Source organism: Choloepus didactylus, chromosome 18, assembly GCF_015220235.1.
Source record: "Choloepus didactylus isolate mChoDid1 chromosome 18, mChoDid1.pri, whole genome shotgun sequence".
Lineage (NCBI taxonomy): Eukaryota > Metazoa > Chordata > Mammalia > Pilosa > Megalonychidae > Choloepus > Choloepus didactylus.
In genome coordinates this window covers 35,964,042-35,980,015 of record NC_051324.1, presented here as the reverse complement: position 1 = coordinate 35,980,015, position 15,974 = coordinate 35,964,042, and the positions used below count along the sequence as shown (strand labels likewise).

The 15,974-nt window shown below is 37.5% G+C and overlaps 1 protein-coding gene and 1 non-coding gene across 8 annotated transcripts in view; both read left to right on the top strand.

The window, feature by feature from the left end:
- Window positions 1–15,974, top strand: part of RPS6KB1 (ribosomal protein S6 kinase B1) — a 169,934-nt gene that overhangs the window by 13,806 nt on the left and 140,154 nt on the right. For 6 of the 7 annotated variants that reach the window (XR_005212601.1, XM_037808430.1, XM_037808428.1 and 3 more), the window contains exons 5-6: window positions 12,921–13,068; window positions 14,869–14,926. Coding sequence is in view for 6 of the 7 variants with exons in the window: in XM_037808430.1 (XP_037664358.1) it covers window positions 12,921–13,068; window positions 14,869–14,926 (206 nt within the window). In the remaining variant the exon portion in view is untranslated. Of the gene's footprint in view, window positions 1–12,920; window positions 13,069–14,868; window positions 14,927–15,535; window positions 15,829–15,974 lie in introns of those variants that run through there. The other variant, XM_037808431.1, reaches the window with a different exon arrangement.
- Window positions 2,369–2,530, top strand: LOC119515011. Its single transcript, XR_005212910.1, has one exon. It is a non-coding gene; the product is annotated as a U1 spliceosomal RNA (small nuclear RNA).

The window sequence follows — 15,974 nt, the reverse complement described above, 5'->3', positions numbered from 1 at the left end:
TGTAGGTATTTTTTCTGGTGGGTCATTTGGAAAAAGGCAATGTGATGCCAGCTACCTGCTAACATTCTAGAGCTGTATGTGAGAGAGGAGATAGAGATCCCACTTAATGTTTCCCTTTCTCTTTAAGTAGTTTTTACTTTAGCACTACATTCTTTATCCAATTCTTCACTCCATTTTTCTGGAAAGGACACCTCTTTTAGGGGTAATTCTCTGGCTGGTTAGTGTGAGGATGGGAACCTTGTTGTTCTGTCCGTTCTTATACAAGCTTTCAGATAATCTCCCTATCTTTCATCCACTACCTTCTGCTTTCTGCAGTCCCTAATACTTCTTAATTTTTTTCTTTTACTGTCTCAAAATTTTTTAATCTTTCTAGGATTTTACCAACTTGTTTTGTGTCATTCACCTTTGCAGGAATGTAAGTTTGATCTTATCCCACTCTCCTAAGTCATGTAACTTTGCTTTATCCCTGTTCCATCTTTCTTTTTGAGATATGGGGTTATGTGTGTCTCTTAGTTTTATTAAAGATGGATTGTATGTGCTCAGTTTCATGTTCATGTTGTTTGGGATTAATTTCTGAAAAGATTGTACTGTTTTAAAATAAAAGTTCCAGTAGAATTCTATTAGAAGATGAGCAAAATAGCTTTAAAAGAAATTGCAGCATTTGTAATACTTTGTTCTTTTTTCTTCATTTTCAGTTTAGCAGTATAAATGACTCCTCATTCTAAAAGGCAAGGAACAAATATTGTGAGCAGAACTTTATTGGCTATGGGCTTAAATAAGCCATTTAGGTATCCTGAACATCATTTTCTGTGTCAGCAAGTCAGGATTAATATCTGCTATCTGGCTTTCCTATTGAAATCTTTTGGGTTTAACAACTTTTTATCTGTAAAACAGATCTAGAATTGGAGACAGTATAATAATCCTTGTTTTAGAAATGTTAAAAGAAGTACTTACTGGTCAGGATTTTTAACTTATCCATTCCTTTTGATATGTTGCTTATTCATTTTTGATAATCAGGACTGAATATATTAGTCATAATTATACCTTAAGTGAAATATGTTTCTGGTATAGGGATATTTAATGAAAAGAAGAGGGTGTTGGCTTTTTTTCCACTGATAGTGGGTGGAGGTAGCATATTGGGAATCCATATACTTAATTATTGCTAAGAGGGAGAGCTCCTTTTTGGGTCCAGGTTGAAGACCTGAACTAGGTATTAAAGTCTTTGTAAATTTGAAATGAAAACCAGGAGACGGAAGATCTTATCCAAAACCTATCCTGCTGCCTCTCCTTTTGCTTGGTTACCATTTTTCCCACTTGCAGGGTTCTTATTTCTTCAGACCTGGCTAGAGAATCAGATACTGTCTCATTCCTTCCTTGCCATCCCTGAAAACAAGTTCATAGCAAAAGGAATGAAAGTGAGGAGGTTGCAAAGCTACATTTATATTCAGAGTTTTAATTCCTAAATCCCTACGTAAGATGACCAACCACATGTTCCATTTGATTTCTTTCTGATTGTATTATTCTGCAGTCAGAATTCTAACACTCCCCCCATCCCTCTGCACTGAGTAAAGAATAAGAATATACTTCTTCTCAGCTTTAAAGATGAAATCAGAGTAGAACTAGGTATTCACTTACCTCAAGTGTATTGTTTGCATCTGGGCATTGAGTCTGTATTGTGTCAGTTCTCCTAGTTCTCTTTACTCTACATGAATGGTCCCATTTGGTATTTGCTCATGGTGGAATGTTGAAGAAAAGATTATCCCCAACAACTTTCCCCCACCTTACCAACAAAAATATGCTCTGGAAGTAAAATACTACTGCCCATGGCAGTAATTCACCCACCCTAAATTTTAGAACCCTTGGCCAAAGGCTTGTGGGTCACAGATTGGCCATACTTTTTCTGTCCTTTCTTTCGTTGAACCAATTGAGAACCTACTATATGCCAGGTATTCTGCTATACACTAACATCTAGCATCTGAGACAAATGTAGCCTCTACCCCTAACTTTGTTTTCTGTATAATCCAAGGGAAGGATTATAAATTTACTCTTAAAATATATCTTCTACCCATTAGTCAAAGCCCTTTCTTGTTTAAGATTTAAGCCTATACTCTTCTCACCTAATATCTGTCATCTCCTGGTTTTCATTTTAAATTTACAAAGACTTGAATACCTAGTTCAGTCTTCCCTCACTCTCAAGTCTTGTTATCACTCTAGTTGTCTTCATTTTGTTTGTATTGAATGGATAATCAATCGCCTAACCTAATTCCTTGATGATCTCAATTTCCTCAGCTTCCACCTCCATTTCATTTCCTTCACCAGCTCTTATGGCTGTATCTTCCACCTCTGAAATGTTGGGATTTAAAAGAAAGTTTTTACCTGGCAGGGGAGATACCATGATCATGAAGGTGGTTTTCCCAGGGCGAGGCTTATCCATTGCACTCCAGATGTGCTGACCCCTGCGATTTCCCCAAATGTGGGAAACTCGACTGCATTATTTGTGGTAGTGGGGGACTACGTTCGTGCTCCCCCTAAAAAAAAGAAAGTTATTCTCATTTCTTTGTTCTCACAGTGCCTCATCTTTGACCCTAAGTGCTTTAGTCCTTTGACCTTTCTGTTTTTTTTTCCTCAAATTCTTAGCCCCCTTTTATTTCACTTTATTCTGAATCCAGTCTAATCAACATGATCTGCTACTTTAGTCACTTCCTAGCCCATTGAGCTTATGTTCAGGAAGGTCTTCATCTGGATCAGTTCAGTAGTCAGTGCTCCTTTATTCCTGTATCTGAGCAACTAAGCATTACTGGCAGAAATCACTCAAACATAGATTGCTTCCAGGACAAATTCATGTTCCCAACCTCATTTGGGCCCTCACTCCTCACTAGCAAGCTTTCTGTGGACAACTCCTGTTCAGTAAACTATTTAGAGTCTTAACTGTCAACTTCCCACTCCTTTAAGCAGACTGCCTCTCTGTTTGACATAGAAATTTGAGACTGTCAGATTTGATTACCTTCTTCTTCCTATTCACATTCCTACTCCTGATCCTGTATTAATGTACATTTTCACCTGTCTTTATTTCTGTCTCTCCTTAGTGGAAGATGTGTTCCTCCTTTCCAAAGCTAATCCTTTTCATTATGCTTTGGATCCCATTCCTTTCTACCTATTCAGGTACATTGCTCTGTCAATTATCATCTCTCTCTTTTTTCATTCCTTATCCTGACTTCTCTCTTTATTTAAATATGTTCAAGTCTTTGCCATATTTAGCAAAACAAAACCTTCCTTCTCTCGAGGTTTCCCTCATAGCTGCTATTCATCCTCTTTTCTTCTTCACAGATGAACTTCTTGAGAGTAGTCCAGTCCATGTTACCATCTCTGTTTTCTCACATTTTATTATTTTCTTCACAAACTATATTTTTACTTATGACTTTACTCTTTTAATGAAAATCTCTCCCCTAGGTCACCACTGACCTCATAATTCCTCAATTAAGTGGTCTTTACTTAGCCAATTCTTAATTTACCTCTGTCCTATTGAAGCTATTGAACACAGCATTTTTTTTCCCCTTTAAATTTGTGAAGTTTATTGTATGTCAATTTTAACTCAATAAATCTGGTGAAAAGACATTTTAGAGGATAGAATGAGAATCCCAACATACATCTAGAAATCTACACCTAGACATATTGCAGTGAAATTGCAGGACACTGAGTTGAATAGACAATCTGAAAAGAAACTGATAAGAAAAGAAAGATCATCTACAAAGGAAAACCAATTAGACTTATGGATGATCATTTAAAAAAAAAAAAAAATTCATTTTTATTGAGATTATGTTCACATACCATGCAGTCATATCAAAGCATACATTCACTTGTTCACAGTTTCGTTATATAGTTGTGCATTCATCACCAAAATTAATTTTTGAACATTTTTCATTACCACACACACAAAAATAATAAGAATAAAAATCAAAGTGAAGAAGAACAATTAAAGTAAAAAAGAATACTGGGTGCCTCCCCCCCCCTCCCCGTTTTTTTTAACTCATCCGTCTATACACTGTATAAAGTGGAGTGTGGTCCATATGGCTTTCCCAATCACATTGTCACCCCTCATAAGCTACATTTGTATAAATTGTTTTCAAGATTCATGGGTTCTGGATTGCAGTTTGCTAGTTTCAGGTATTTACTGCTAGCTATTCCAATTCATTAGAACCTAAAAAGTGTTGTCTATATTGTGTATAAGAGTGCCCACCAGAGTGACCTCTCAGCTCCTTTTGGAACCTCTCAGCCACTGAAGCTTATTTCATTTCCTTTCACATCCCCCTTTTGGTCAAGAACATGTTCTCCATCCCACAATGCCGGGTCTAGATTCCTCCTTGGAAGTCATATTCCACGTTGCCAGGGAGATTTTCTCCCCTATGACCACAGCATTTTGAAACTCTGCTCCCTTCACGTTTATGGTTCCACTTTAATAATATTTTATCTTATATCTTAGGTCCTTGCTTCTCAGACTTCTCCACAATTGCTTGATTTTTAAATTCAAACCTCCCAAGAAGTTGCAAGCATAATGCATTTTTGAAAATTTTCAAAGTTTCCAAAGAGTTAAGAACGGTGCAGTGATCACCAGTTGTTAATATTTTGCAATATTTCTTTCTCTGTCTCTCTCTATATATATACACACATATAAATATATTTTTTTTTAATTTTAACTTGAATTTACTTTTTTGCTGCACAATTTATGATTTATTTGTAGACATCATGGCACTCAACCCTAAATTCTTCATTATATATCTCCCAAGATTAAGGACATTCTTCTCTATGACTATAGTACAATTAATGCACTTGGAAAATTTAACATTGATGTACAATACTGTTTTGTAATACGTAGTCCATATTCAGACTTCCTCTGTATTCTCAATAATATCCTTTATAGGTGTTTATGTTTGTCCTTGTTTTGTTTTTAGTATCTAGGATTCAGTCAAGGATCACATACTGCTTTTAGTTGTCAAGTCTCTTTAGTTTCCTTTATCTGGAACCGTTTCCTACTCTTTTTTTGTCTTCCATGACATTGACATTTTTTGAAGAGTCCACGCCAGTTATTTTGCAGAATGTCCCTTAATTTGTTTTATTGTTTAATTTCAATGAAAATACTTTTGAATTTGAAATTTAGGGTTAACACGTTTTTGCAGAAATACATAGGGGTACCTTTGTGTCCTTAGTGCACAGGCTCTAGAGGCAAGTTATGTCTGCTTATTGATTATTTGGTAAGTTTAAGTTTGATCACTTGGTTAAGATGGTATCCACCAGATTTGTCCATTCTCTAGGTCCTTTTTTTCCCTTTGTATTTTTTTAACTTTTTATTTGAAATACTTTCAAAGTTACAGGACAGTTACAAAAATAATACAAACCCCATACAGAAAACTCCACTGTACTACTATCCACCCAGATACCCATATCCACCAATTTTAACATTTTGCTACATTTGCATTCTGTCTGTCCATCGGTCTGTCAGTGCATCTGTCTATCCATCTATCAATCCATCTTCTGAGCACGTGAGTTTAGGTGTATACGTCATGTTCCTTGAACACTTAATACTGCCATGTACATTTGCTAAGAAAAACAAGAATATTTACTTATGTAACCAACTTCAATGCAGTTATCAATTTCAGGACATTAACACTGATTAATCTTACAGTCTGTGTTCCAATTTTTGTATGTCCCAACAATGTCCCTTTGAGCCTTTTCTCCTCCCTTGATAGATCCTGTCCAGGTTCACATACTGCATTTAATTGTTATTGTCTCTTTAGTTGTTCTTTCTTTTTTTTTAATTGTAGGGATATATATACAACATAAACTTACCCATCTACCCAAACAGAAACCCAGTACCCATCATACATTAACTGCTCATTCCCCCTTCCTTGCTGTTTTGGTTTGCTAAAGCTACCAGAATGCAGTATACCTGAAATGGGGATTTATTAACTTACAGATCATAGTTCTTAGGCCATGGAAATGTCCAAATTATGGCAATATAGGATGATATATGGACTCTGAAGAAAGGCTGCCAGCACCTGGGACACTTCCATCACATGGGAAAGCACATGGCTGGTGCCTGCTGGTCCCTTGCTCCTGGGTCTTGTTGCTTTCAGCTTCTGGTTCCAGTGGCCTCTTGTCTGAGCCTCTGTGGGTGTTTCTCACTCTGAGCTCTCTGGCTTTTTTTTTCTTTTATCCTCTCATAAAGGACTCCAGTAAAGGATTAAGACCCACTTGAATTGGGTGGGTCACATTCTCAATTCAAACAACCTAATCAAAAGATCCCACCCACAATAGGTCTGCACCCACATGATGGATTAAAAGAACATGGCCTTTTCTGGGATACATAACAGCTCCAAACTAAACATTCCACCCTTTACCCCCAAAAGACATGATCTTCCCAGATGCAAAATACATTCATTTCATCACAAGATCACAAAAACCTTAAATCATTTCAGCAACAATCTTAAGTACAAAATCTCATCAAAATCAGTTACAGGTGTGGTCTGTCCTAAGGCAGAATCCTCCTCTGGCTGTGGACCTGTGAAACTTAGAACAAGTTATCTGCTTCCAATATGCAAAGAAGGGACAGTCATAAGATAAACATTCCCATTTCCATAGGGAGAAATTGGAAGGAAAACAGGGATCAGAGATCCAAAACAGTTCCAAAAACATGCAGGGCAAACTTCATTAGATTTCCAGGTCTGCAAGTCATCTATAGAATGACATTTTATCCTCGGGGCTTGAGAGAGTGGCAATCCCTCCCTTTCCAAGGGCTTAGGCAGCAGCCTTGCTCTCTCCAAACACGGGCGAGGGCTCCAACATCTCCAAACATTGCGTAAACAGCCATATTCTCTGTTCCACCCTCTTCAAGCATCTGGGTGGCATATGGTCTCTCTCCCATCTCCAGGACACAGACTCACCTGTCTCTGAACAGTGGGGTCATGGCCAGACTCTCCCCAGTCCCTGGGGAATATGTTCTACCCTCTCTGAGGCCTGGGGCAGGAGCATTCTTCCTGAACAATGGGGTGACCAAGCTCCCCTCAATTCCCCAGGCATCTGATAGCCCTGAGGTAGTAACACTTTTTCTAAACAATGGAGTAGAAGGTCCACCCTCTACAAACTCTGGGGCAAACTCACCCTTTATACATACATGGGTGGGTCTGCTCCCCTGGCCCGAGTTTTCTTGGCTCCACACCTTAGCTTCCATGGTTCTGCCTTTGAAGTCATTTTTCCTTCTGTCTGTCCCTTTTCCATCCCTTTTACTCCAGGCTAGCAGTGGTTCTTTTCATAGAGATCTCACAAAAAAAATTTGTTGGTTTCACATGCAGCACACAGTAGTTCCAACCATCAGGTAGTAGGACTTTTCACAAATCCTCCCTGGATAATTCCATTTTCAATCCTGATTTGCACCGAGATGGCTGACCAGTTAAATCTTCACATGGGCTCTATTCTCTGAGGACTCACTTTGGAGAAACTCAGAATTTTCCAAACTATCAATTTCTGGTTTCTTTGTACCCAAGAGTTCAGTTCTCAACTTAATCCCTTTCCTCTCACGTTTTATTGGAAGCTGCAAGGAGAAGCCAGGCTGCATTTTTCACATTTAGTTCAGAAATTTACTCAGTTAAGTATCCAAGCTTATTGCTTTCAAATTCTGCCTTCCACCTGACACTAGGACTCAATTTTGCCAAATTCTCGGCCACTTTAAAATAAGGATTGCCTTTCCTCCAGTTTGCAATGACGTATTCATCATTTCTCTCTAAATCCTCATCAGAAGTACCTTTAGCATCCATATTTCTACCAACAGTCTTCAAAGCAATCTAGGTCTTTTCTATCAATCAATGGGTATTTATTAACTTACAATTTACAGTTCTTAGGTCATGGAAATGTCCATCAACAGGATGACACCTGGACTCTGAAGAAAGGATACTGGCATCTGGACACTTCGGTCACATGAGAAGGCACATGGCCAGCGTTTTCCGGTCCTTCATTCCCGGGTCTTGCAGCTTTCAGCTTCTCGTTCCAGTGGCCTCCTGTCTGAGCCTCTATGGGGTTTCTCTCCCTGGAGCCTCTGGCTTTTTTTCTGTCCTTTTTCCTCTGATAAAGGACTCCAGTAAAGGATTAAGACCCACTTGAATTGGGTGGGTCACATTCTCAACTGAAACAACCTAACCAAAAGGTCCAGCCACAATAGGTCTGCACCCACATGATGGATTAAAAGAACATGGCCTTTTCTTGGCAACCTGTACTCTAATTTCTGTCCCTATGAGCTTGCATATTCTCCAGTATTTTCTTTCTAGTTACAGTGAGGCTTAAATTTAATTTCCTAAATCTATAACACTCATTTTTTTAGATACCAACTTAACTTCAATGGTGTACACAAACTGTTTCCTATATTCCTCTGTCGCTCCACCTTTACGTAGTTCTTGCCACAAATTACATGTTTACACATTATGAGTCCAAAACCACTGATTTATCATTATATTTTATGCATTTGCCTTTTAGGTCCTGTAAGAAGTAAAAAGTGGAGTTACAAACCAAAAATCCAATATCACTGGTGTTTATATTTACCTGAGTTGTTATTGTTACTGAAAATCCTTGTTTCTCTTCTTCCTGTGGCTTTTGATCTATCATCTAATGTCCGTTATTTCACACCTGCAGAATTCTCCTTAGCCTCTCTTGTAACCAGTCTGATGGTGATGAACTCCCTCATTTTTAATCTTTTCCTCATTTTGAAAGACATATTTGCCAGATATAAAATGCTTGGTTGGCAGTTTTTTGCTTTTAGCACTTTAAATATGTCATTCCTCTGCCACCTTGCCTCCATGGTTTCTGTTGAGGAATCAGCACTTAATTTTATTGAGGCTCCCTTGTATGTGACATGTTGCTTCTCTCTTGCAGCTTTCAGAATTCTCTTTTTATCTTTGCCATTTGACAGTTTCATTATAATATGGTGTGGAATGGGTCTATTTGCATTTATCCTGTTTGAAGTTCATTGAGCATTTTGGATTTGTATATGTGTATCTTCCATTAAATTTGAGAAGTTTTGAGCCAGTATTTCTTTGACTGTTATTTCTGCTCCTATCTCTCTCTCTTTTCCTTCTGGAACTCTCACATGTGTATATTGGTATATTTGATGGTGTTCCACAGGTTCCTCAGGCTCTGTTCACTCTTCTTCATTCTGTTTTCTTTTTGCTCCTCAGACTGAATGATTTCAATTGTTTTATCTTCAAGTTCACTGATTCTTTCTTCTGCCAGCTCCAATCTGCTATTGAACCCACCCTACCCCCAGCCCTGCCCCGGGAATTTTTAATTTCTATTACTGTGGTCTTCAGCTCTGTTTAGTTCTTTCTCATAATTTCCATCTCTCTGTTGATACTCTCTTTGTGTTCACCAATTGTTTTCCTGATTTTTCTTTAGTTCTTTGTCCATGTTTTCCTTTAGCTCTGAGTTCTGAGCATATTCAAACCATTTGTTTAAAGTCTTTGGTATGTCCCAGGTCTGGTCCTCCATACTGATGGTTTCTAATGCATTAACCTCCTGTGCCTGGACCATTGCTCCCTGTTTCTTTGTATGTTTTGTAATCTTTTGTTGAAACCTGAACATTTTGATATTTTAATGTGTTATTACTGGAATTTATACTCTGAGGCATCTGTTTCTTAAGCTTGAATCCAGCTAGTGTTATGACAGTGCTTTGTTTGAATGCCAGGAGTTAGCAAAAAAAAGGGGGTGATGGGGGAGAAAACACCTTTCCCAGTATTTTCTGATTGATCTGTGGGAGTGCTTTTTTTCAGAGCTTATCCATACAGTGAGTTTAGAGAACAGCTTGAGGCCAGAGCTTAGAGGCCTCCTTGATCCTTTCTTCACATGCATTTGTCTTGGGCATGCATGTCTGGTCTTAGGAGTTGTTTATATGGATGCAAATGCCCCCTCTTCCCTAAGAAACACAGTCCTGGGCATAACACTGTATGTCCTACAGCCACCAGTCCCTTCCCCCAGCAGGCACTTGATTGCTTTCCCACAGTGTTCTGTAGGAGATCTCTGTGAGCCACTTTCTACCCACCAGGCAAATTCTGGGATGACAAATATGTGAGCAGTGTCCTTATTCAGTCCCGTAGCTCAACACCAGAGATTGGGCCAGACATACGTGCTCCCAGTATGTGCACAAGGGTTGCTCTGCTCCCTCCAGAATCAGGACTAGAGATCCACACTGTGAGCTGGTGAGGGAAGGGGGATGGCCAGCCAGGGCCCGAGATCTTACTGCCTGAGATCCTACTGCTTTCATGTAGCCTTTTTCTTGATTCAGTCTCACCTTGTAGTACAGTACTTTAATTGTTTTCTGAAGTTTTGAAAAGATGTTTCTGCCAGTTTTTGCTGGTAATTCAAAGCTTCTGTGGGGGGATGGTGCCCTGAAGTGTCTTCCTCTGCCGTCTTAATTGAAACAGGGCATCCTCTAATCATCTTTTACCCAGTGGTTTTATCATCCATTGTTTCTTGCCTAAATCAAATATTACTATGGCAATTGTAAAATAGAGATTTTTCTGTTTTTACTGTTTTTCCTCAATTAGTTGACATTTTTCTGTAAAGAAGAACTCTTCTTATCCCATTATTTTATTTTATTTTTTTATGAAGAGTCAGTGTGGACTTGTAGATCTTCTTTTTTATTCACATGTTCTTCATTTTTGTCATTCATTCTGCTTCTCAAATTGTCCCAAGTTTTGTAGTGAGAGCCCTTTTAAGATGGCTTCTGTCCCCATCAGTTTTTGAGTACTTCCTTACTTTCTGCTACAGTAGAGTGCTCCAGGTTTATCTTGCACTTTCCTTGACCCCAGCCTTGAATTATCCATTTTTCTAAGGAACCCTGATTTCTTTTGGTAAAGAATGGTATTTACAAACCAGGATCTGAGGATTAGCTATGCTCCTTGCTGCTGAGGTGTCATTGGTTTATTGCTTTTTCAGTGGATGGAGCTTGGAAGTTTTTCTTTGTGTTTTTTGTTTCTTTCTATCTTTCTTTTTAAATCATGAATTCATATTAATACTCCTAACTCTAATCCAGTTTGCACAGGGTTCTTCTTCCCTCATTCTGTATTTACATCTCTGTTTTCCCACATCATCAGGAAATTTATTCATTTTCTCAGTTGTACAGTACATGCATAATAGTTTGAGAATTTTAATACCAACACTACTGTCAGCTACAAGTTTAAGTATGGTTCAAGATTTCTTTGCAGTTCTTTTTATGCTTACGTATAAACCACTAAGGGTATGCAGCGAAAGGTACTTAAATATCTTTTTTCTCCTTCAGTGGTAAAGTTTTCAGTATAATATGCAATGAAGTGTATGTATTTCTATTGTATTCAATTTTATTGCTCCCTCATCTCTGTTGATTTTATTTGGGGATGTATAAAACATTAAAATTGTTCAAAAGCCAAAACCTCCATTTTATAACCACAGTAGTAATATTTGATTTAGCCAAAAAAAAAAAAAGGATCATAAAAACATTGTGGTTTTATTCGGAAGGAGAAATCCCTTTTCCTTTCCTCCTCTCCCCTTCCACTCTCATTAGCTTTGGGTTATCTTAGTTGTGTTCATTTTTGCATATATAAGCTGATACTTACAGGTATTCTTACTTCCCCTTTCTTACACAAAAGATAGTGTACTGTACATGTTGTTGAACTACATATGCTCTTCGGTACCTTGCTTTCATAGAGATCTTCCTCATTCTTGTATAGCGTTTTTACACATTGTGTAGATATTCCATAGGTTTTCAGCCAATATCCTATGTTTGGGAATTTGGGTTGTTTCCAATGTTTGCTTTCACAAATAATGTTGTAAATAATAACCTTGTGCATTTGCTTTTTCATATTGTAGAGGTGTGTCATCAGGGTAACTTCCTTGAACTTAGACTTAACTGGTCCAAAACAATGCATCATTTTCCCCAAACATTTTTCTTCTTTTCTATTCCCTGATAAAATGTCACCTTTATCTATCCTATTACTTAAGCAGAAACCAAAGTATTATAATTTCTTCACATATCTGATTAGTCAAAAAGTGCTAATGGTGTACCTAAACCCTTTCATTTTTTTTTCCTGCCATTATTTTCTTAGTGACTGATCTTCTTACTTAATTTACTGTACTAGCCTCCCAGCTTGTCTCATTGCCTCCCTAAAACTCCACACTGCTACTAGAACTGTCTTTCTTAAAATCAAAGGTTATTCATATAACTCATCTCAACATTTCTACTCTGCCTCTAAGCTGAGAATTAGTTTCCATTGCCTAGGTGTCCCAGTCTTGCGATTCCTGGCCTCTGCCTACTTCTCTAGTGCATCTCTGACCATACTGAACTACTTGCAGATTCCCTAGGAATGTCCTGTCCTGTTTTGTCCTGCATCTTTTGTACTGAAAGTCTTTTTTAACCTCTGAGTTTCATCTTAATAACTTTTCAAGATGCAGCTTAGGTATCACCACTTCCAGGAAGACTTCTTGCCAGGTCAGATGCAGTTCCCCTCTTCACCCAGTATCCTGTGCTTACCTGCATTAACTTGTCTCTCTTTCCTGAGACTATGGGCTGCTATAGGCAGGGGACATCATCTAGTTCTGCTTTCTAGACACAGAGCCTGGAGCATAGTTGATACTCAACAGTTGGTGAATATAATAAACTTCTGTTTACAGATTTTATAAATGTATCTTAAAGTTTTCTTTTACTTGTTCATAGCAAAAAATCCAAACAGCACAGATAAGATGTGTATGAGAATTGGCTGTCTTTCTTTAAGTCTTTCTTATTCTGTAGTGGGAACTACAATTATCGTTTAATATTGGCAAGAAAAACACAAATTAGATTTTCCAGTCACAGTAGAATAAAAATGTGTCTACTATTTTGTACTCATAGACCATCTCTTTTCCTTTAGGCAATGATAGTAAGAAATGCTAAAGATACAGCTCATACAAAAGCAGAACGGAATATTCTGGAGGAAGTAAAGCATCCCTTCATTGTGGATTTAATTTATGCCTTTCAGACTGGTGGAAAACTCTACCTCATCCTTGAGTATCTCAGCGGTCAGTTCATACAGTTTGGTGTAATTATTTAAATTTACTCCACAAACTGGGTCTAAAAAGAAGAATTTTGTTTAATGTAGCCTTATTGATAGGGAATGCAGTTTACATTGGGAATTGTCTACATTTTCCAGGGCCCACCACTTCCTGGGAACCTTTTGATCCCCATATCATTTATAGATTACAGGTTTCTATCTCTGCCAAACACACTTGAGTTTTCTGAGATATAGATATTTCTCAATAGCCTATAACATGGAACAGAAGCTATAGAATTTATTAACTTTTTTGTGACTGTTGCTGTTTTTATCCTTTTAATATATTTTGCAATAATTTCAGACTTATACAAAAAGTTATAAGAACAGTACAAAGAATTTCCATGTATCCTTCACCTAGATTCCCCAGATGTTATCATTTTACCACATTTTTTTGTTTTATTCCTCTCTCTGTCCCTCTATGTATATATATGAATATGTATGTTTCTATATATGTATATGTATATATACATAGATATATACATGGATACATATATACACACATACACACATAATTTTTTTCCTGAACTGTTTAAGAGAGTTACAGACATGTTTTCCCTTTGTCCCTAAATAACATCAGCGTATATTTTCTAAAATCAAGAACATTATCTTATATAAACATAATTATCAAAATTAGGAAATTAACATCTATACAATAATATCTCCCCTTACTCTCCTTTAATCTAGAACAGTTTCTCCATCTTTCTTTGTCCTTCATGATCTTGACGTTTTTGAAGAGAATAGGTCAGTTATTTCATAGAATGAGCATCAGTTTGGGTTGGTATGTTTCCTCATGATTAGATTTAGGCTGTACATTTTTGGCAGGACCATCGAATTGGCATTGTATCCTTCTCAGTACATCAGATCAAGAGGTACATGTTATTTATCTTTTTCCCATTTCAGGTGATGTTAACTTTTATCACATGGATATGGTGGTGTCTGCCAGTTTTGTCCATGGTGAAGTTTCTGTGTTTCCCTTTGTAATAAGTATCTTTTGAGGAGATACTTTGAAACTATGTAAATATCTGTCTCATCAAACTTTCACGATCAGTTGTAGCATCCATTGAATCTTGCCTGAAACAGTTAGCTATGATGGTTGCTGAGTGAGTTTTCTTATTCCATCATGCCTCCTACATTTATTACTTAGCATTCTTCTGTAAGAAAGAGCTTTGCCTTCTCCTCCATTTTAAAAATTCATTCATTCATTCGTTCATTTACATCATTTTGAACTCATGGATTCTAAGATTATTAGGTGAGATATTATCCTTTATTACCATTATTTTGATGCTCAAATTGTGCCATGCTTTTTAAGGCTATTGCCAGATTTCTTCTAGTCTCATCCAGTTTATTTATAAGCCCTGAAAATAATGGAATATGGGCATTTACTAATTTACAAGGCTGATTTAATTATATACTAACATTTTTCCACTTATGTGTAAAATGTTAGAGAGGCTGTAATCAAGATTTTTTTTTTTTTACCTTGGGCTTAGAATCTACAAATATTATGAAGTTTGTAAATGTAAAATCTAGAATTTCAAGCCAGTTCTAGTATTTAAATGCATATGTTTCACATAAGTATAAGAACAGTGCTAAAAATAGAATCTTGAGGACTTAGTTTTAAAACCTGTAATCCTTTGGATCTTTTTTATTTTTTTATTTTTAATGATGGTTCTTTAATTCTGGTTAGAAGGAAAACACAAACCCTCTCATTAAAAGTGGGTTGTAAATAAAGACTTTTATTTCTAATGTTTTTTTTTTCTTTTCTTTATAGGAGGAGAACTATTTATGCAATTAGAAAGAGAGGGAATATTTATGGAAGACACAGCCTGGTAAGTGAAATTTTTGTGGTTACATGGATTCAGGTAATGATTCACATAATTAAAAGCAAAGCCCCGTTTCCATTGTCGGCAGCCAGATTATTCAGTAAATTGTTTTGGAGCCAGTCAGTCACTTAGGACTTCAAGGGGGAGAAGGAGCTTTGGGACTGGGTATATTTTGGAGGTTGTATCAGCCTTTGCCCCAGGCCTTGGGTGGAACACTCTTCATGCAGGGCAGACCATTCTCTATGGGGCTTTCAGTTCTTCCTTAGCCATGGGTGAGTGTGGTTTTTCCAGTGAAACTTTGTGTGTGGAACAATGGAAAGTATCAGAAATCATCTCCCTTTTTTTTTAGACTTTCCAGTTGCCAAGGTGCAGTCTTAGGGAGGTGATAAGCCTGCAGACATCCTCTGTGGATTGATTATATGGCCAGGATGGGATCTACCCTCTTATTTCTTAAGATGGCATCTGCTTCAAATTAAAAATATACACATCCTTTTGTGAGGTGCCAGTATTGGGTAACAATAAATCAGTTTATCCTACACATTAATTGAATAGAAAACAACTCTTAAATGTTTTTTTACCTTAATTACCAAACTGCATCCCATTGTTTAATTTCAGGCCTTTTCTAACACAGAAGCTGCATTTAAGAGCCTTAGGGATGAAGTGCCCTTTTTTGGAGGAGGCTCTCTGAGCCGTGTTCGAGGCTGTATTTGTGGTCGTGCTGGCTGTGAAACTGCCTCAGTCCTCTAGGACACACCCTCTCCATCCTGGAGTAATCTGCAGGATTGCAACATTGTTATGCAGCCAGTATCGCAGTGCCTTGTGCTTTTCGAATCCAGACAGGGTTGACTCAGCCCTTAATTCTTTTGAGGTAGATAAATTTGAGTGTCACGCAGTTTATAGTTGTGGGCTGGCTGGCAAGAGGGAGGGCGGATACTGTGGGGCATAAGCTGTATATAAATATGCAGGGATGAGTGGGATTCTAAGGGTCAGGTTATAAATTATCTTTTGAAATCAAAACTTGATCTCTGAGAATAACCAAGTTCCTAATTCCTTT